Consider the following 23143-nt stretch of genomic DNA (forward strand, 5'->3'; position numbering starts at 1 on the left):
AGGCTGGTAAAGTACACGAAGGCTGTCCTCTTGAACGGTGCCTTTTCTCTGGCGATCACCGCTCCATTAGCATGACATAAAATTTGTCAACAAATGCGGTTGACGGAGCCATCCATTTCCTGTCCCACTTAAACCCATCTTGCACATCAGCTTGGAGCAGCAGAGGACCGTCTCCAGATGGTGGTAAAACACTTCCAAGGGCCCCATTCGGTGACCCTTCCTGAAACTGGCTCTCACTCACAGCATAGGCTGCCTAAGAGCAGCGGGCTCCTTTTGCTGGGGCTATCAATTTTCCAATTCCATACAGAAAAATAAAATGAAAAATGCTATTATAGATAACTGAGAATTTTTTACAGAGAGGAAAGTAGCTTCTGAGCTTTCAGTATATTTTGATTTATGATCACGATAATGTTTTGGAGGTCAAAATGAGTAGCAATACCAGAAGTATTGAAATGTATATTGATCCAAGGCCCACAACTTGCTAATTCAGTTCTTTACAAATACCAACAGCACTGTTTTACAGAGGCAAGTGGTCTGAAATATGATCTTTTATTAGATAAAAATAAAAGTTGTATAACATCAAGAATTATACATTATTTGCCTTTAGAGACCTTTCAAGGCCTCCTTGAAACACAAATTGTTGGCCTGAACACATCTTACCAGGCAATCCCATCATTCTGTACGAGTCCTCCTCAGTTTTACTTCTCCAGGCTCTAAGACTTCCAAACTATCAATACAGATTTAGTCTTTAAAAAAAAAATAAATCTGTAAGAAGTCTAAAAACTGGTTCTTGAAGCACACTAGAAATAAGGTCTGTCTCCCATGATTCTCCATATATAATTTAACATTGAAATCAATTACATAACTATTTTTATTCCACTGAATATGAATGTTGTTCATAAATTGAGTGGTCACACAAAAATGGCCACAGACTAGTCACCTGGGTTCTTCTAATCCACAGGAAATTCTCCAGAAGAGCCCTGGTGGTGATTTCTAGTGTAGTATCATGTTACGATTTACCACTAGTAGACCATGACTATGTCAGCCTGACCAGGCCCTCCGTATTCTGTCAAATCTCAAAAAGAATTGCGACAGGCTGTACTCCAGCTGTACCCTCATCCTTTTCAGGATGCTCTCTCATTTTTTCCATTGTGTAGAAGTCCTAGTACAAATAATTTTGAGAGTTTTCAGACCTCTTTGCAGCTATCCTTAATTTTCTTGTTCAGTGATTTAAAGGGCCATCCTTAAGAATGTTGCATACAACATTGCTCTATCAGCTTGATTTTCAGATATGTCTTCCTTATTTTCACACTGAAGTCTTGACGATTATTTTCGGTGTGCCCTTTCTGCTGCACACAATCTGCTTGTTTGTCTGTGTGCACTCACACAGTACCTCTGGGTACTGTCTTCTGTCTGAAGAAACACTACAAGTCCTACTCTTTTATAGTTTTTGCAAGTTTTGGCTTCCTTGGTGGCCACGCTTTTCCGTTCTTGAACCCAGAGTTACAGTGGTTCCGTAGGCAAGTTGTGAGTGCTTGTCAGCAAGCTGCAAGAGTGGCTTCCTTCCACAGAGTAAGACAACCCCAGCCAAGGCTGGGCAGTGATCTCTCCAACAAGGGCACAGTCCCACCATACTGGGCACAGCCACACAGAGCTGGGCTGGTGACATTAAAAGGTTCTGTTGACCATCCAGCAACCATCAGGCAAATGCAAGGTGACAAGTCAGAGCCCAGGTCAAAGACAAGTGAAGAAGTTGGGAGCAGCAGGGGAGAGGGCTGGGCACAAGCCTACCTGCAGCAGAGCTCAGGCAAAGCCCAGGCTGGAGCTTGGATGCAGCACCTGGACCTGTGTAGCGAGGGTGAAAAAGGGGCAGGGCATGCTGGGGCTCCTGGTGCACTCAGGGGCCCATCAGCCAGCCTTCCTCATCTTCCTAGTTTTTCCTCAGTGTAATCACCACCCTTTTTCTCATACAATCTCTGTCAACAGCACCTTGCCACCCCCCTGTGCTTCATGCATATGAATACAGCATAAAATATGAATGAATGCAGTAGAAGAGAAGAACATGGCTCAGTTGTTCCAGATCAGAACCACTGTCACCAGCCCACCACAGTATCCTATGCAGAAATATGTCTAGGAAGAAAGACAGCATACAGACATCCAGCTTGGGTATCTACACCGAAGGGCCAGACTTCTAGTGGAGTCCAAGTAGGAGAGAGCAGGTGTCTTTGAGGGCAAACTCCACCTACTGTCTTTTAATCAGATGACTGAGGGGTTTATGATAAATAATATTACGCATAGGTAGTGGAAACGATCATTAGCACTGGGAAGAACAAAAAAAACAGGTGAAATGGGTCTTTTATTTAGTCAAAATATTTTTATTTGGCTGTATTTAGCAGAAGGTTTGCTTTCCTCCCCGCCCCCCCCATTGTTTGATCATTATTTCTGATTTCTCATCCTTCCATTCTTTCAGTACAATATATTAACACCTTGCACCTCGTCAGCACTTTCCAGTTAAGGCTCTCAAAGCGTTTACAGACATGAGTTAACTAATCCTCACAACAATCATTAGCAGTAGGGAAGTAAAATGATCTGCATCTGCAGAGAGAAGTTAAGATCAACTTATTTCAAGGTTTTCTTTGATTTTCAGTGTCCAGCTTGTATTATGCTGGGCTTGATGAACATATGTGTCCCTGCAGTTGTGTTTCATGCTTTTGAAAGAAAGACTGAGTTTGAGCACTCAAAATCTAAAGCTATTTATGAAAATCTTTCTTTAGTAACTTGTTGAAGGTCACACAAAAAGTAAGCAGCAGAATCCAAAACTGGGAACAAGGCATAACTTCCAGTTTTGTGCTATACTATGAGACATAACTCTTTGTAACTTACCTTTGGACTTTAAACCCAATCCATTCCCTTCTCCTTACACATTATCCTCTACTGACCATTTCCAGAGACTTCAACCCTCAGGTACTTACATTCTGCATTTTGCTAGCAAGTTTTAGATGAGGGTCTCCACAGTCATCAATTGTATACTGTATACAGTGCCTCTGGGTGACTGTAATGAGCCTTAATAGAAAAACTCACCAAAACCCCAACAACCTAACAAGCAATGGGTGTGGACTTTTATCTTTGAGTATTCAAAGCAAACTTCAGAGTTTATGGAAAAATCTAGTATGTGATTGTTTTAAGGAAAACACCCTCAAGCCCAAATCTGGTTCAAATGGAAGACTATTAACTTGACATTAATACCTTCTTATCAGTAGTGCATCTGCATAGAGATTCTTCATAAAAACCTGCAAATTCACAATTATACCTTGCAAACAGAAGTACTATGACTGTTCAAGCAAACAATAATTTTAAAATATCCATTCAGTTCATGTAAATGGTATCTTCACGTTAAATCCATCAGAAGATACTGGCATGAAACACAGACGAAACTTTTTCTTAGTTAGGTTAACACTGAAAATTCAAACAGTCAGACAAACACAATGCAAGTATTTTAACAGAAACAATATAAAATTTCACTGGCTTAAAAAACATCTAAATGAGAAATCTTGGTTATTTCAATGAATTGCTAGATTTAAAATGCTACATTTAAAATGATGCATATACAGAACTATTCAGATGAATGAAGCTTCTGCTATAACACTAAATACTGGAATTCTGATAGATTGTGCAAGTATTAAAAAATATTAACATTTTAAATGTTAACATTACAATTTTAAATAGCTTTGCAAGTGCAATGTTATAAATATTAAAAAAACAAACCTCAGAGCTACAATTTTATATAAGTTATATGAGTAAATGAAAGTGCTTTTCAAGTATTTATGTTCATTTACAGTCGGATTCTCTAAGTCAGTGCTTAGATGGAACAATTTGAGTATCAGTCTTTTAAAAAAATTTTGGATGTGTACATTTAACTGGATGGAATAAATGGTTTCATTTGCAGAAATGTGTGATAAATATTTAAATACAGAATATAATTTGTGATATATATTTAAATATGGAATATTATAAAATGCAAATATTATATTTTTTGTGTCTGTTAAAAATAAAATAGAGATCACATCCTGATGGGTGTGTGATAACCTGATAATGCCATGGGAGCCCTTGAGCCATACGGTAATTGTTAATTCCATCAGAATCCCAAATTACGATATAGTAAATAGTTGTTCTTCAGTAGAGACAAAAGCATGTGAATAATAATAGAGGCCAAATACTGTCAACTTTTGAAGAATTTAAAAGATCTCATGATCTGTGTCAAAAGCCATGGAATCTAATGAAAACTTTCCAACACTTTCAATTAGTCAGCCCTTAGCCATCGTCACTCTGGAGAACACAGCTAGTGCACATCACCACTGTACTGTCTGCCCAGTGCATGGCTTAGCTCCCTTTCTGGCTAGTCAAGAACCATTATTATTGCAGTGATACAAAAAAAGACTGTATTGCTGTTTGCCAGCCAGAGGAAGGGTGAGGTAAGTGGGGAGATACTTGTTTATTAGACAAGAAAACCAAAACAAAACAACCCTAAATGAATCATTATGTATTTAAAAGTGCACTGAAAATATCTCCTACTGAACCCTATCTCTTGTAAGTGCCAGATTTTCATCTTAAATTATATCCACTTTGAACACTGAGCATATGTAAGCTGGTATTAGAGCATTTAGTTTGTCGTGCGGTTTGAAAAGCACATGACACAAGGCAGCATTAACATCTTTTGTTAGAGATCTGGCAATGCCACAGTTTTATCATGAAGATGCAGCTCAGAAATGACACAGTTCAGCAGAAGCCCCTGCAGACTGCCATTACAAGCTTTCTCCAACAAAGTGCTTTGTCATTTGCCAAAGACAAAAGTCAAACTGCTGCCCTACCTCACCACAGTGCTGCACTGGCAATTTACAATTTTCTTTCCAGATGCAGTTGGACTTTTAATAAATTACAGTTCTTCAGAGTTAGGCAATTCTTTGTAATAAAAGCAGTGTTTCATGTTCCAACAACAGTGGCCACTGTTTAGGCTGGTCTCTTCATGCACACCTGACAACGGCTGATGATATTTTCTAGTTCTCCTGCTTTCAAAGTCTGTGGTAGAGGTTTCCTAAAACAAGGAAAACATACATTTACTTTTTTCTTTAAAAAACAGGGAGAGATGATGAAACTTTGGGTATGGAATTACTGACAACATTGAAATCCTTGGCTCACTTAAGGCATCTCTGAGCTACAGAATGACCCTAATCCTAGCAAAGGGGGATGTCTAAACTGATGGGAATTACTAGGGGAGCCCCCACATGTTATGCAGGCAGTTATTGTCTCCTTGGGCACTTGCAGCATGGATGTGATGTGCGTAGGGATGCAGGGAAGTACAGTTTACCTGAACATTCTTCTTGGATTTAATGATGCCAACCAGAAACTGTAGGAATTTGTGTAGTAGTTGCACGTCCCCCTGCCGTGGCACTCTATGAATGGGATAGCTCGAAATTCTTCCAGACAAGATCCAGGAGATGCCAATGCTTGACCAGAAGCTTCTGAGCCGGCACTTGTATACTGTAACCACCAATACATTTTTTTATGAGAACTTGTCCATCAGCTTTTAGTAAACTGCAGGCAAAAAAAAAAATCTCTTTCTAAAACATACTATATGTTCTGTGGTGTATCTTGGACAAAACAAAATGAACACAGATTAGTTCTATCAAATTTGTAACAAAGCACAGAAGCCTTACAAAAATTCAAGCACAGTTATGGCATTTCTTAAGTCTCTGCAAAGGCCTTTTTCTGCTCCATGAAAAGGCATGAAACTGTAGCCAGTACGAAGACTAGGAAGTAGACGGCTTCTGTCCAGTTGAGGACTACAGTAACCAAATAAGCCAAATCCCCTTTTTGTGTGTGTTCTTCTGTTGCATTGATTGTGTCTCCAAACACAAAAAACAAAGGCATTTTCCTTCTCTGACGTTGGTTAAAGCATGTAGAAATAGCTCTAAAATAATTTATGACAGTAGAAAATTGGCTAGAAAATATAAATTGGCTGATGTTGGAAACAAGCAAATGATTTTAACCAGATGCTGCAAAAATTATCTCATTCTTTTCCAAGATTATTATTACTACTACTGCTCAGGGCCAAATCCCAGGAGAAACAAATTTCACACTAGACTTAAAAGGACTTTTACATCATGCAAAAAAAAAAAAGGGGTCTTTAATTTGTCTTTTACCCTCATTTGCTGGCATTCCCATGACATTGCACAGGCATGGATAACAAAGATGAAGTGCTACGTCCCCTAGTATAGATACACCTGCACCCTTATTCCTATGATCAGTTCTCAGTTTGCAGTCACATTATGAGCTTTCTTCACTCGTATCTCATTATGGTGTCAAAATTGCTGAAGCAGTCTTTTGTACACAGTGTTCTGCATTTGTTTTGATTTTAGCTTTCTGTGGAGTTCAGCCCCAAGATCTGATGTATAAAAGAACTGCCTGGCATGGAAGTGGGTCAGTTATTTCTGTGTATTTGGGTTCAGGACTGGTTTAACCATTCCACTCCCCAAACCTGTTTCCTAGATCTTAGCATGACACATGAAAATGAGAGCACTCAGTGATTTCTGTCAGACTAAAATCTTATGGTTCTTCTTTCATCTTTTCCCCCTTTTCCTCCTGACACCTGTTTTTGAGGACAGATCAGAACAGTTGTTCCTATGCTTCTGGCACTCAATAAGAATTAATAGAGTTATTGTCTATTTCTTGGCAAAGGAAAATAAAAAAACTTAATTATTAAGAAACAAATGAGCTACGAGCAGATGAAAATGCCAATGAAACTGAGAGGCCATGAAGTTAATAATTCAAGTCTTTACATCCTTACCATAACAAATGAAAAACCCTTCCAGAGAGATATCCAGCCTTCTGGACATGCAGGAACTATAGTTGTTTGGCTGTGAACTGCTATTACCATTGCAGCTCCTTCACAGACAACACACCTGTAAGAAGACACATGCATTCAGTGCAGATATGAGGGAAAACATGAAAGCAGACCAAAATTGTATCTTCTAGGATAGTAGCTACCTAATGGCAGGGCTTACTATAAATGTTATAATTCACACAGGTTTTATTGTCTGTCACACCAGACAAAAATTAGTATGAGGTGGGAATTAGTCCCAGAACATTTGAGCTTCCTAATCTTGCCTTTACTGAAGTAACAAGCTAAATTTTACCTTCATATGTTCATTACTTTATGTTGTTATGGTTTTGATCAAAGTTGTGTACCTTTATTTGCCAAGATTAGAAAAAGTAATCTTTATTTCCTAAATGAAGAAACTATGAAGCTGAGCTACTAGACAGGCAACAACAGGGGTAGGGCAGGCTAGAAGACAGAGTGCAAAGCTTGCCTTCCCATCTTTGATTTTGCTAGTCATGGTCTTTCATGCTTTTAGAGCTTTTCCTCTTAAGATGCTCTTCGTCCTTCTCAGCTGTTCTAAAGCAACTAGAAAGGGCCATGTTTTCACAAGGGTGTTTCCTAGCAGAGAACCTTCAGCCCCAACTTGCAATGTTCTTCACCAATTACAGTAAATGTATCACATGTCATTGAATGCTGAACTTCATTTATACTCTATTCCAAATAATGAAGCTGTCTTTATTTCTTTTTAGTCTGCTTCCAATATACATAACAGATTTTTTTAAAAATATCACTGCAATCAGTAGGACTGGGTACCATCTTCTCATGTCAGCTATGCAGATTAAGCCCTGTAGGGGGACCCTAGCTTTAATCTAACTTTTCTTAGAGTATCACTGAGTATCTGACATATTCAGGTGAGTAATCAAAAATCAGGTGGTTAAAACCAGTGCTTGTACTGGCTGAGATGGGCTGGTCTTTGCCTAAGATTTGCCGTTCAAAACAATTTATAATGTCATTGTAGTTTCAGGCGAGAAGAGCTAAAATTCTTATACTCTTACCTGCTTATATGGGGCTCTAGTGCCCTTCCAGAAATTGGTGCCATGTCTACTGGCATTACCGCTGCAGTTGACAGCCAGTATGAATAGTCATTGCGAGAAGCAAAACTACAAATGTCATTGGTGTTACAGAATAAGAATGGCATGGTGGTAAACCTCTGCAAGCAGCTACCAGCTGTTCCTAAAAGACAAGAGAGAAGAGGTTTGTGACAAATAGATTACATTTAGTGCAGCAAACAGAAGAGACACATGATGGCATCCAATCTACTATAGTGAGAATTAAAACAGTTGGTAACTATAAAGGGAGAAGGGTCTGTACAGTGGAATTATTAAAGAGCAAAATGCTTATGTTATATATAAAAATATATACATAAAAAATAAGGGCTAAGAACAAAATCTGTTAAAATAGTATCTTCGTGACACAGCGCACAGAACAAAATCAGCTGCTTAAACAAAAGCTTCTGGTGCCATTTTTGACACCCTAAAGCACCCCATTTGGTTTCCAAAACCACAAGATTCTCTCTCAGATCCTGTGTTATTACCGTCAGCCCTGTGCAGATGTTGTGAACATTTATATGTTATTTAGATGTTGATCCATCCATAAGTAACTGAATTCCTCCTCAAAAATGTCTACGGATAGCAAAAAGGGAATACAGGAGTGCAGGAAAGAAAGGTGTCTTTCAAGCCATGATTCCTGAGTTGACTCCGAGCAGCAGACCGCTCTGGAGACTGATGGTTGAAACCAATGTTCATCTCAGAGACTTACTATGAGTTTGGTTTAAATGACAATTTAGCATTACTGAACTCTTAAAGAAAACAATCTGAAAATTTTTACCAATACAGTACCGAGATCTTGTCCATGTGCTCGTTCATTTCCTTGTACAAAAAGCAGTGAATAGCCAACATAGATCTGTGATGTCCCATATGGGCATGAAGGAATCTTTGTTGACTGACTATGCCGGGTAAAGATAAAACCTCTTCTTGTTGGACCAGCAATGATAGTACCTGGTAATCCAGGTAACCCCTGTAGACCTGGAAAACCAATCAGTCCAGGTTGTCCTGTGGAGGGGAAAGAAATATGACTGTAAATGTTATAACTGTTTGAATTTTTTCTTCATTTAAATTAGTGGAACCACTTGAAAACATTTATCAGTAAGAAGATACAACTTGAAATTGGTGGTATTTGTTGCTAGATGTATCAGTTCCTTCAGACCTAGCTCAGGTAGCTTTACATTTCATAGTTTCATGGAATAGTGAGGTATTTTAAAGAAACATGGCCATTTTTACTAAAAAAGTTGTAAAAACATTTTATGGTGACTAAAAAATATTTAGTTACATTTTGATGTCATAAAAAGCCACACTGATACCTAGGGATTTTAAGTGGATAAATAAATGTGATTAATAACAGAGGAGCACAGTCAAAGCATATTTTTGTAAATTATTATTTCAGTTGTGAACATGCATCTGTTAAAAGCTAAGAATGTGCTTACATGTGCTTGTGGCCCTAAAGCTACTGTAAATGTTACAGAATTTCAATACATGCAAGAGGAAGCATCTACAGAAATCAGGAATACAGTTTATCTGTAAATTCAGTAGTAGCAGTCAGAGATGTCTGCTTTCCTGTACCTCTTTGTCCTGGAAATCCCCTGTCTCCTTTTGGACCAGGCAGTCCTGGTTGACCTGGATGACCAAAACTTCCTGGTAGACCTTTTACTCCTTTAAGTCCTAAATTGTAATCAAGAAAAAAATGAGAATCATATAGCACTAGTTATTCTAGATTTTAATAACTGTTAATGAATAAAAGTTAAAATCCCCAAGTAAATGCAGCTGCATTAGAATAAAAACATCAGCATGAAATTACGAAGTTTTGAGACTGTCTGTAGTGTTACTGTATTTCCTATCAGGAAGATTACAAGGAAATAGTGAATGTATTGCAGAAAAATATTATTTCCATAAGAAATGTTTACAGAAACCAAAGCAAATAGCTTTTTCTTTTAGCATGTGTCATACAATAGAAATATTTAAAAATATAGTAACAGGCCATAATCATCTTGGTCACAGTTTGTAATTCTATAAATAATGCAGCTCCTTTGTAAAACAACTTTAAGGAAAGTATAAAAGAACAATTCTTTCGTGCCTGCCTTGATATGCTGGAGGCAACTGTCATTCCTGAGTGGGGCATGCCTTCTGGCAAGCCTGCCCACCGAGGAGCTCCCTTCTTGGGGTGAAAAGCTGTGGTATTGAGAAGGGTGGCCAAGTACCCATTGCACATCCACCTCATCCTGCCTGCTCCTTGCTTCCCCATTCCTCACAGCCATGACAGGCTTCACTTCTAGTGCCAATGGAGAAGTAGCCAGCCTCTCCTTTCCCCTCCCACCCCCAGACTATGACAATCACTTCGTAGCACATCTATGTGTGGTAATTTCGCCCATAAAATGACAAACATGCTGAGTATGGTTCTGGTTGTTGAAAATGGTGAATGTTTTGATCCAAGTTTACTTTTTATTCCATTATTCTGTTTAGGCTTATGCTGAGAGAGAAACTTACTCACTCACTGATTGCGAGGGTGGAAGGTACGTGAAATGGGACCGGTTATAAATACAAGGTTGTTAACAAGGTACAAAGAGCTATTTTTAAATATGGAGAGGTATTTTTAAAGACACATCAATTTTCTATCCAGAAGCATGTTTTCCCACCAAACCAAAATGTTTCACTAAGCAGCACACACACACAGATAAAAATATAAACAACCTTGTAGTCCAGGAATCCCTTGAATGCCTTGATCACCTGGTGTTCCTGGGATTCCTGGCAGTCCAGGAGGGCCCTTGCTTCCTGGGACAGAGAATATTCTCCCAGCGACTCCAGGTGGACCTAACAGCAAAAATATAATGAAGAGCTATTGCTTTATATTAAAAGAAAGCAAACAAACTACAAAACAAAACAAAATAAATCAACTTAAGTCAGCTGCTATGAGAAGGGTTGGTTACCATGCTGGCCCTTTGGTCCCCTTGGCCCTTCTGCACCTTGTGGTCCAGGGGGTCCTTGATTACCCTTTTCTCCTAAAAAAAGAAGATTGAAGACACATCTGTCTAGTTTAAATTGTCAAAACAACTGTCAAAGTTTCAGAGGCTTATTTAAGAGTCCTGCAACCTTCCCAAAGAGTAACACAGCCTGTAGACTCATCTCAAATGCAACAGTGGACTTCTACATCTCTGCTGTTACTGTATAATTTATTGGCCAAGTGCACTAGTTTATAAGAAGATGTTTCCATGCCTATCTTCATAAAATGGCTGGTCCCATAAACTGAGTTTAAAATCTCAATTTTAGACTATGTCGTTTTTATCTTTTTGTCACTGAGTTTGCAGGTCAAGTGCTGCCTTCAGTGATGCTATGCAGTTCAACTCCCTTTAAATCCTACTATCAGTTATGCTGATGGCTCTTAGGAGGGTTGTATAGTTTTTCAAGCATTTGGAACTTAATAAACAATTATTTTCACTGTGCAAAATATGAGGTTACATTCAGATTACTCTCCACAGCTCTGCTGGAAATAAAAAAAAAAATTGTTATCATCAAGTCAGGAGATTTGACTGCCTCTTCCATGAAATGAGAGCTTTTTGCTTAAGTATAATTATTGTCTGTATGGTGACTTTTCAAATTAGAACAAATTTAAAACACACAATAATTACCATGGAACACAAACCAGTAGGTTAAACAGTTAATGACATTTTTGTATCACTGTAAATCATGCAGCTGAAAAATGAGAATACTGGACTAATGCAAACCCATATCAGATTTAAATCACTAGAAATATATCTAAATTAATTTTTAGCCAGCTACTGATCCAACTAACCCTCAGGAATATGAAATTAATGAATCCAATATATCTAACAGTTTGTCTGCTGATAAGCTGGTAAATTAGGTTATAATTGGGACTATTCTTACAGCAAACAGAGGACCCAGTGCTCTGTGTTGTAATTATGATTAAATGCTCTTGAGTTCTACAGCTAAGAGGTTGCCAAGAAGTCATGTCATCTAGCAGTGGTGTGGCACTTCTAATTAGCAGACTCAGTCCCAAAGTCCTTATACATTATTAGTCACTAAGGACAAATTCGTTTTGAATTTGCCTGGAATGGAGGTCATTGAAGTTTCAGCCCTTCCTCAGTTTAACATCAGTTTGAACATACTCATAACATCTAACTCAAAGAAAACGCTCTCTTAGTGAACACTTCCATTTATAGCTGACCTACACCCTGCCCTTGATGGAAGAACCTCAAGTCTCTATTACACAAATACTATTATAATGCAACATGTAAATGGTTGTATTTGGCCCACAGAAGTGTATGTAATAAATATATGAGTACCTTTTACACCTGGGAATCCAAGAAATCCAGGGTCCCCTCTAGCACCAGGATAACCTGATCGACCTTCTATTCCCTGCAAATCAGGTAACACCAATAATAAACACGAAGCAGCACCTGCATGCTATAAAGTACTTTTCCTTTTTATGCAGAATATTTAAGGCAGTATGTTAACAGAATATGCCACAACTAGAATTATCTGCATTTGTGAGCATGTTAGAAATAGTTGTATCATTGTTACTATCATTCTGTAATACAGAACAGCCAAGGAAATGACATGCCAGAAATTCACAATGATTTCGTTTTGGTCCAATTAAGTCCATAAAAACTACTTTTCATATCCATTTTAATATCTTTCCTCCATTACAAGGTTTTTTTGGGAGGATGTGGGGGTTTTTTTTGTTTTGGTTTGTTGTTTGTTTTTTTAAAAGTTATCCTGGGTGTTATTTTCATGATAAGAGCAAATTAACAATGGAGTAAGAAAGAAGCAATATTCCTTTCACTGACTTTTGGACCAGGAGGACCAATGTCGCCGGCTGGGCCTGTTGGCCCCGGTATGCCATCTGCCCCTCTAAAACCTTTGCTTCCTTTCATGCTGGGAGTGGAGAGACCAGGAGGCCCTGGAAAACCAGGAGCACCTGCACAGAAACATCAGAATAAGTAAACGCTACTGCCAACAGCATTTCACACACATTACGTACAACGCAGTACAACATTCAGCAACTCTGTAATGGTGCTCATGTTTACCACCTCAGTGATTCCCCCCAAAATATACACATTTTAAAAAAAATCAACTCATTTTTCCTAGCCTGCTAGCTTAATCTGAGATCAGAGCTGAGCTCTTGCAGTACCCTACAGCACTAGAGTTTCCAGAATATCCTCCAGTTGTAGTTATGCCTGTAATCATGGATTCATAGAATCATTTAGGTTGGAAAAGACCTTTAAGATTGAGTTCAACCATAAACCTAACACTGCCAAGTCCACCACTAAACCATGTCCCTAAGTGCCATGTCTACACACTCATGCTATCTCATTTCTTGTAAAGCTGGATCTCAGCTGCCCTACAGACTGCATGGGAAGAAACCAAAATAATGCAATCAAGTGGACTGCAAAGCTTAGCGTTATTCTAATTTACATCACACTGCATAGACCATCACAATGTTTGCAATGGTAACTGGTAGAGGAACTACCTGTTTAATTATGAAGCTCTGTTGGGGGAAGACTCCTTTCAACCTCGAGTTCTGGACAGGCTGAATTCTGCTTTCAATTATTAGTGTACCATGTCAGATAAAAAGGAGTTATAGCAACACACCTGGTCTTCCATCTGCACCAGCAATACCTCTATTCCCTTTTTGGCCAGTAATTGCCATGCCTGTTGCGCCTTGAAATCCAGGTAACCCCAGTAAGCCAGGAGGTCCAACAGGTCCTTGATCACCGTGATGACCTTTCATACCTGGTGGCCCTGGAAAACCAGGCAGTCCCATGTCCCCTTTGATTCCTGGAAAGTATAAACATTACTTTTGAGGAGAGCTGTCAAGGTGGTAAGATGATGTAACTACACAGAATATGTGCATTTACTATACCACAAAGGTGGAATTCAGCCTTTGTTTTAAGTATGGAGAAGTTCCCAAAGCCACCTCGCTACTGTACAGCAAAATAGTTGCAAGAAGACAGGACTCGCTGCAAAGTAGTGTACACACCACTCTCTTTTCTTTCCATTTTTTTAAAAAAATGCCACTTCACAAATTGCTCATGCAAAGGAATAAACTTGAGAGGAGGGTAGAAAGACCAGAGCAGGGAATATTTCTTGATGCATAAGTAGAAGAAACGCTTCTCTGAGCATCAGAACTGACAAATCCTTTTAAACTAAATTCCAGCTAAAAGCATCAATATGAGTACAACAAAGTAAGAGACTACTCCAAAAGGATATTGTTCTAAGGTTGGTCTCAGAGTGCATGATCTATTTATGGAGGATATGAAGACAGAATTTATTTTTTTTTTTTTTAAGTAAAGGAAATCAATGGACTTCCACCAGTACTAGAAATAAAGTGCAAAACCTAAGAAATGGAAAGAGTCCCCTCAGTAAACTGTTCACCAATGTAAAAGGGGAGATGAACAAAATTAAAATGCCATCACTGCAGCTTTCTTACAGTATACTTAGTATTCAGCAGCATCATGTGTTTTCACTAGAACATACTCTGTTAATCAAATTATGTATCAAATTTCAAAAGCTCTGGAATGTGTATACCACCTTCACAAAATCACAGAAGTTACCATCTCTATTTCCCTTTTACAATAGTCTTAACTTTACAAGCAAGAACTCTTGACAATTAATAGATAGCACCAAATCATTGAGATCAAAAGCACAGATCCACTCTTGATTTCCTCCGACACTTTGTGCCATTTCAAGCATCCAAAAGCAGGAAGCAACATAAAGGTGAAGATGATGATTCTGTATTTAAAAAGTCAGCTTTTGCTTTGTGAAAAGACAACTCACCTCTACGACCAGGAATACCTCGAAGGCCAGGGATTCCTCTCCCTGGTGCTCCTGTAAAATATTAGGTCACATTATACTCAAAGTCCTGAACAATTGTTAGAAAACATCATAGTTGTCTAATATTTCATACATTTCTTGGGAATTCACTGAATCAAAACATAGATTTTTAGTTATATGTAAAATATAGTTTCTTGATTATTTCCATTTCTTCTATCCAGAAATCCAAATTAAATTTATAAGTTTTTTATTATAGTAGGAACTTACTGATCAATCATATTTGAAGTACATTCTACAATAATAAGCTTTGTCTTTTTTCAGACAAAGAAACAGAAGTAAAATCTGCATAAGTTAGTTATTAAGAAAAATAGAAGAAGAAATGCAAATACCTAAAAAAGAAAATACAATAACAGTGACTACTTCAAACTTAATATGAAAAAACTTACTAAATACTATGAATGCCTTCTCAGTATCCTCTTTATACTAATATGCAAAGAAGCATTTTCACTGTAAAATATGAAAACTTTCTGTCAGAATTCAGTGGAGGACTAAATCTATCTGTGAGCATTGATGACATCAGGAGTGACATTTAAATGAAAGGTTTTACAACCCAAGACCCCAGTCACAGAAACCTTCACTGTTCATGTAAGTAAACACTATGATTCCTTTATCTTGCTTCCATGTAAGAGAGGAGACTCCTTGAAAAGAATTTTGGTTCTTTTCATCTTTTTGAGATTAAAGACACAAGAACTGTTAAGAGCAATTCTTTTTACTAAAAACATTTTTAGGTGATATTATGACACGTCACATGTATAATAGAGCAGCAACATGTACATTTGGGTTGTTGACAGCATGTACAACAATTACATAGAAAAATCTGTGAACTATTTAAAAGTGAAAAACCTTCTACTTATAAACTTATCTTTGGCTCCACAGAAGCTCCTTCCCAAATAATCCCTGTCAGTTTAACTAGCAAAAAGAACAATTGTAAAATAGAATGAAAATATTTCATTGGTGTTACCTGGTTCTCCCTTTACTCCTGGGGGACCAGGCATACCATCCTGACCTTGGTTACCTCTCTCACCAAGTAGTCCATTTTTTCCAGGGTCTCCAACAGCACCTGTGAATTATAATGGACCAGAATATCATTTTCACTTCTATTATTTTACATTTCAAAGGGAGAAGATATGAGTCCCCTTTATTAAAATGTAATTAGTCCAGCTACTTCAAAGATAGATTTAACTGTGTAGGTATATAAACATTTGTAAAGAGCAGCATATAATTTTTACTGAGCTCACTGGACTTCAATGCTATTTTCACAGGCAATAACTTCCTGTCTTTTAAAGACATTGTAGGACCCTGCCTTTGATTTAACCCATGCTGGTGGGAATCCACACAGGCAGCATGGTTCCTCTCCCTGACTTTATTACAAATTCAAGGTTTCTCTAAACAGGGAGTAGATTCTGATCTTTGCTAAGTCTGCTGATAAGCCAGTGTAAGTTCATTAAAGTCTACAAAACCACAACATTGCAATTTTGATGAGGATCTCTAAAAATAAGAGCATTCAATGCTCTTTTGAAGACAGTGACTGGCACTCACTTTTAATAAAGTCTGCATTGCATACCTCCTTGTTGCTGCATATTTACACACTTCCCCTTATGTGTATTTTGAATGGTTTGATCTTTTCTGTTGCTTTAACAAGCTACAAGTGTGGCCCCTCTTTCCACTCTAATTTTATTCTCCTCCTCATCTAGCTACATCTTAGTTTATTATTCTCTTTTAGGAGGTAGAACAAGCTTTCCTTCCATTGTGCAGATTATCACATCTTGAGACCTTTGGATGAAAAAAAAAAAAAAAAGGCAAAAAGCTTTACAATAGTGAAAAAATTTAAAACCTCTTGCCTCGGCTGAACTGATAACATTGAAAACAGGCTTTTAAAGACCTTAGCTGGAACCAGAGAAGGCAAACAAAGCCTCGAACTAAGATAAACAGAGACTGCAACTACATCAGTTAAATTCCAAAAAACTCAGAATAAGAACATCAACTGCCTCATTACAAAGAAAATAACAAACCAGGGGGCAGTGATTTGGGAGATACACTATATACCATACCAGGAGGGCCTGTAATGCCCTGTTGCCCTGGGCGGCCCTGCCGTCCTTTAACACCAGTATCTCCAGGAGGTCCAAGCTTCCCTGTAAGAAGAGAGTGTGGGAGAGGAGAAGAGGCATTATCACTAGATCCAGACTCAGTCTGAGAACTTTGCTATCATTTCTGCTTCGGTCAGCTGTGAAAAGATCTCCAGCTAGCCTGGCTGCACTGACTACAGAGGAGCTGTTCAGGTTTACAGCAGTTGAATATAAATGTGCCAGCCCACAGGCACCCTATTTACCTATTAAATTTATTGTAGTTTATCTTCTCCTAGAAGCATGTCAACATCTCACCATCCCTCCAAAACAACACATACCTGGGATTCCTGCACCTCCAGTTTCCCCTCTGATCCCATGTGGCCCTGGTACTCCTTTGTGTCCTGGATGACCTTGGGATCCTTTTTCTCCTTTGATGCCCAAAACTCCTGGGAGGCCTGGATCTCCCTGAGAAAGTAGCAGTTGCACACAAACAGGTAAAGAATCACATTACCGTAAATACATTACATTTCATAGTTGAACAAAAGAAAAGTCATATGTAATTTTAAATGTTAAGTAAGTATAATCACGGTTCATTATGATTTCCAGACAAAAATCGAAGTAGGCTAATATGAAGTCTTATAATACCACTGATCTTTTAGACATACCTAAGAAAAGATTTTTCTTTAATCTGTACAAACTAAGTTGAGTCTTCAGATGTTTTCACCTGCACATAGACTTACCTTCAATTTTATTCTAATAGCTCCTCTTTTGATCAAAACATACATTCCTTACAAAATGTACAGCTATACAAAATACTAAAATGCATATTTTTCCTTGAATTCCTACTGATTTTCACACCAGTACTCTCATTGTGGCTACCCAGCCAATACAGAAAATAAACAGATAATTTAGACAGATGACAGGAGTTACAGTACAGTTTACATCCTTAACCATGTATTTCAGATAATCTCATATGTAGAAAGACTCCCAGTTGTTCAACAACCAGAGTATGTAGAATAAAATTGTATCCAATTGACCTAACTTAAAAGATACTGTTTTTTTCTTAGCAATATATATTACTGAACATAATATATACTGAACATAACATATATTGCTAGAAAAAAACCCAATTCATCCTGTGTAATGGTATTACTAGACTGTCAAAAACTAACAGTACAATTTTAGATTACAAAACTTTCGGATTTGTTAAAATTATGTTCTTCTGTACTTTTTAATGTACAAATGTTCCCACTGCTGACTTTTTAAATGGAAGTCCTTGTTCTTAATGGATTAGCAACTTTTACAGAAACTTTACAAATAAATTCTTGCACCAAGAGAAGAATTAAATATAAAGAACTCAAAAATTTCTCCTGAGTAATGACACAACAGACTTTTCATATTTCTTATCACTAACAAATCATCTACTTCTGCAAACTCTACAGCTCTTGCTTACATGTTGTTCTGTTTCTATAGTCAAAGGCTCTGCTTATTGCCTAATATGATGCTGTTCCCACTGCCTTCATACCTTTGGACCAGGTTCTCCTGGAGGCCCAGAAGATGGGTACCCAGGATCTCCTTTGTCACCTGGAAAGCCACCATAGCCTGGTGGACCAGGGTCACCTGATGGTCCTGGAAAGCCTGGAGATCCTTTCTGTCCTTTTGGACCTGGAAGAAGAAAGATACTGAGACCATTCTTAAAAGGATCCTAATTGCATACCACACCTCATGTTTTGTGAACTACTGCTTGTATATTCAGATATTCATTCTTCATTGAAGTAATTTACACAGCCAGTGATTTTATTTCTAAACATATTAAAAAGGAGGTTCTTACATGTAACAATATATATGTTAAAGAACTTATATTTCATTTAGAGAGAGGGAGAACTGCATTCTGCAAGTCAAGCAAATGCTGGGGTGGTGTGAAGTCTATAGGTACTGCAAAGAATAAATCCCAGTCTAAGTATTGTGTAGTGTGCTTACACTAACTGCTCAAATCTGTGCAAATGCTTCTATACAGCTCTATGAACTTGTAATATGGCTTGACAGAAAATGACCTGGAATTCCCATGTCCCCTTTGTTTCCTGGTGCACCTGGAAATCCTTGTCCTCCAGGAATTCCTGGAAGACCCATAAATCCTTTGACACCTGCAAGATGAAGAAATAAGTGTCATCATCACGTGTTTGCTTTAGACACTAGCTGGCTGGCAGAGCTGTGATGAATACAGAATCCTCTACTGCACACCTTGTCATGATATCTTCTTATTTTGTAAATCAACATGCAGCCTCTTGCCCCAGATGCAGATAAAATTATCATTATTGTTGTTTGAAAGTCAAGGAAATAACAAGCATCTTATGGATCAATATTAAAATTAAGGTTTGTGACCACAGCACTTTGGAGCAGCAACTGAAATATACCTTTGCAAATTCCAATCAAGATCATGAATTTATATTTATGCACTGGACTCTGCTTTCATTGTCCCCCTGAATTCAGTCTGGTTTCTGTGCATGTCACAATCACATTATTACTTACTCATTATGCACTCCTCATGACTAGTATACTCTAGAGCTTTTTCTTATACGTCTGAGGCACTTTTTCCCCCCACTCACTTATCTTTAGCTTAATTCAGCTAAATTAGCATTCAGTTTAATGACTACAAGATCTAGTTACATCTAGAATGTCCAGATGTCTAAATTCCAGGGTACTAGCAATACCTGAACATTTAAGCAGGTGAGGTCTTATTTTCTTCCATAAAAAGTTAGGGAGTAATGGAGCATTTGCAATTTTTCCCATGATGGCTACATTGCAATGACTACAAAGGATGCTAATAACAGAATATAGCAGTGATGCTATAATGACATATAGCATGAATAATTGCCATCATGAGAAGAGCCATTTTGATTACAAGTTTAAAACTATTTCTAATTGTCACCATTTTTATGTATCTAATTATAGTGTCATATACTTTTCTAGAAAGAAGTTATCTCAAAGAATCGAAGATACAGAATACAGAGAAGTAAAGATGTTTTATTAGCATTACTTTGAAAAAACAGATGCATTGCCTCACTCAAGGGTCAACATGTATCATTATGTATGAGATAGCTTAGGTAGGTTTATAATTTATGCAGGTTATTTTTAATTCTGCTTTTCACTGAAGATCTGGTAACTTCCAAAATATAAGCCAAACAAGGAGGCTTTGAAAAGGGAAATAAAATCAATCTGAAATAAAAAAAGCTTCTGAAATATTTTTGGGCACAATTGCAATGTTCATATTTTAGAATTCTTACTTTTTTTAATATTACTGTGAATTCAAACTTCTATCCACTTTTATAAATACCAATTTTTATTCATTGGCCTCATCAGCTTTTAGATTTTAAAGTTATTCAGGATTTAATATTATTTTCTATTTATCATCCCAAAGAATGGTTGATATTTGGAAGGAAACAAAGAATCATTTGGTGGTAGCTGCTATGACTTCCAAATAGCAGCTTTTGAAATTGCTTCAGAATTCTCAGAAAAGCTTCAGTCAATACAGAGAATGTAGTGCTGCTGCTGGAGCCAAGTTTATGTGCTAGCATTGAGATAATATTATCTCTACTCCCCACGCGATATAGTCATTTTCAATATACATATTCCATACCTGGAGGACCAGGTATTCCTTCAGACCCATCAAGACCTGGGGGACCTTGCACTCCGGCATCTCCTTTTTCTCCTCTTAGACCCATTCTTCCTTGAACTCCTAAAACAAAGTTTCATTTAAAAAAAAAATTACAAACCAACATCTTCGAGTAAGTTTTATGTAAAGTTTTAAGTTTTATAACTCTTAAAGCTAATGAAGCAGAAGTGGGGTATAGGATTTACACTCTGTGAACACACATAAGCAAGACACAAGCTCACAGTTAATGCTCTATTTCTCATATGGAGACAAAAGGAAGCTTCTGAAAGCTTTCATAGGAAAATGTCTACACAAAAAGCCAGATAGCATTAGTTAAGTAGGTACAACTCATATACAGAGTCTATGTTAATATTGCAAACAAAGGAGTTCTTCTGACAGTCAAGTATTTCTGAGAAGACTCAACTTCTTTGCAATTCTGCATCTAGTTGGTAAGCGCACCCATTTCAGTGCTCATGGGCTACTAAATGTGTAAAAACAGCAACATGTAGCATATTTGTATATAAGCCTTTTAGTACTACTGACATATTATTACTGGTTTAACATTACAATAGAAGTTTTTTAAAGGAATATGGACTTGTTAAAATGGAAATAAAAATTCAGTGTTAATATCCAGCCACCCCATAAATAAAAAGGCAGTTACAGTGTTCAGCAATAATTATTTCAAAGCCATGTGAATACTCTCAGTAGTAGAGTCAATTTCTTCCATGTTTTAGAGTCCACTGGAACCACAACATAGATGACAACCCTAACTAGTTTTGAATGACAGAACAATGAATGTGTACCTTTTAAGCCTTGTTCTCCTTTATTTCCAATACCAACCAAGGTCTCAGATGGTCCAGGAAAACCTTTATCACCTGGTTCACCTTTTGCTCCAAGAAACCCTTTTCTTCCCTTTAGTCCTGGGAAGCCAGAAGAACCTGCAAGAAAATAATTAAATTTTCTGAAGAAACCTGACTAGACAATAGCATAAAGGAAACAATGAAACTTCCGTCTTCAAGGGCAACTACACATGTAAATATACATTCCAAATCAACAACCTAAACTATCTTCTTAATTACTCTAGTCATCAATAAAACATCTATGAGCACAGATTATGGCAAGAGACAGTAATTATTTCTTATACTAAATATACATATAATCTTGTATCTGTTGAATAGATGTAATAATGATACTTGGAACACGAATGGGATGGAAAAAATAAGAGCAAAAAAGCTCTCTGCTCTTTATTTAGCAAATTGCCAGCCACTTTTACAAATACCAATGAAATAGAAAAGGTGGCAATTCAAAACTGCTAAAAAAAGAATAATGTCATTCAGTCTGTAGACTGCACATACACAGAAGCCAAAGATCTACCAAGACCCAAAGAAACCCCAGTATGACACACGTACTCAGGAGTGATAACATACATCAAGATGGATCACAAGACTAACTTCAACATGGAAGTTCCTATATTCTAAGTAGTAATGAAGGCAGATACTATGGCCACTTGCCTCTGATACCCGGGTTGCCAGGTCTTCCAATCATGCCAGGGGGTCCAGGAATTCCTAACCAGCCCATTATACCTGGTTCCCCCCTTGAGCCTGTGGAATTGAAACAATAGGAACATACTTGTTAGTATTTGATCAGTGAAACAGAACATTACTTCAGAAAACTACACATATGCCTGTGATTTAAGTGTTTTAATTGCTTATTTATTTTTTCTCTCCATTTCTATAACATACTGTCCAAACCAGTTTTCCAGTCTTTAACCACAGGAATGGCACTTACTCCCAAACCACCTAGATTAGTAGCTGCAATAGCTTCTGTCCATGAATGAAATAACTGACACTGAGGGTAATGTATCTGAGATCCACAAAGGGATGGGAAACCTGTCATGGGATGTATGGGAGAGACATTCCTTTCTGGCTCAGGAGGTGAAGGCCAGCTGGGACATGACAACTCCCCTCAAATGACATCATAAGTCTAGGTTTCCATAACTGACTCAAGTGCTACATGTTTATCACTATTTTATAGGTTGTATAAATAAAAAGATATGTACCATCTCCTTCCCACAGAATAATGAAGTATTTGATAGTAATGAAAAAATCTTTGTTAGAGATAAGAAGCATTACATAGCTGATTTCTTTTTTTCTAGAAATCAAATTTGAACACATTTCTGAAAAAAAACCCTACAGGGATTACCCACCTTAAAGTCAGCTCTGATTCATGTGGCAGAGTTTTATCTGACTTGACTGTCAGACTCAAGATCTGAACTCGCTTTTTAAGAAAAAGAACATAGCATTAACAAGCTCTCTGAAAAGGGATGCTGAAAAAGAACTAAACACACGTCCATTATGCTGGGGAGTTGCTTTGATTGTTAACTGTTTCATGTCCTACTGCAAGGACATTACTGTACAAAAAGCAATGTGAGGTAGCCCTCTGTTCTCAGAAGAGTGTTACAGAAGATTCAGTACTGTGTTGTGACACTCTTCATTTAGGAAATGGTGATTTATTTGTTTTCCATATAGATCTCAATGATATATGAAAGCTGTTGACAGAAAAATATTTCAGCATCTTCAATTTG

At 37.6% G+C, this 23143-nt stretch overlaps 1 protein-coding gene across 1 annotated transcript in view; it reads right to left on the bottom strand.

Annotated features, from left to right (window-relative positions):
* Positions 1–2356: 2356 nt before the first annotated feature.
* Positions 2357–23143, bottom strand: part of COL4A3 (collagen type IV alpha 3 chain) — a 64265-nt gene continuing 43478 nt past the window's right edge. Inside the window, exons 33-52 of the mRNA XM_074877673.1 lie at positions 22071–22160; positions 21363–21497; positions 20545–20643; positions 18962–19051; positions 18433–18572; positions 17246–17372; positions 16893–16973; positions 15803–15901; positions 14785–14835; positions 13600–13785; positions 12795–12925; positions 12291–12363; positions 10917–10988; positions 10681–10800; positions 9556–9654; positions 8776–8988; positions 7933–8110; positions 6845–6959; positions 5366–5538; positions 2357–5092 (exon numbers count right to left, since the gene is read on the bottom strand). Of these exons, the coding sequence (XP_074733774.1) occupies positions 5008–5092; positions 5366–5538; positions 6845–6959; positions 7933–8110; positions 8776–8988; positions 9556–9654; positions 10681–10800; positions 10917–10988; positions 12291–12363; positions 12795–12925; positions 13600–13785; positions 14785–14835; positions 15803–15901; positions 16893–16973; positions 17246–17372; positions 18433–18572; positions 18962–19051; positions 20545–20643; positions 21363–21497; positions 22071–22160 (2357 nt within the window). The 3' untranslated portion in view covers positions 2357–5007. The remainder of the gene's footprint in view (positions 5093–5365; positions 5539–6844; positions 6960–7932; positions 8111–8775; positions 8989–9555; positions 9655–10680; positions 10801–10916; positions 10989–12290; positions 12364–12794; positions 12926–13599; positions 13786–14784; positions 14836–15802; positions 15902–16892; positions 16974–17245; positions 17373–18432; positions 18573–18961; positions 19052–20544; positions 20644–21362; positions 21498–22070; positions 22161–23143) is intronic.

The sequence above is a fragment of the Strix uralensis genome, chromosome 9, assembly GCF_047716275.1.
Source record: "Strix uralensis isolate ZFMK-TIS-50842 chromosome 9, bStrUra1, whole genome shotgun sequence".
In the NCBI taxonomy this organism is placed as follows: domain Eukaryota; kingdom Metazoa; phylum Chordata; class Aves; order Strigiformes; family Strigidae; genus Strix; species Strix uralensis.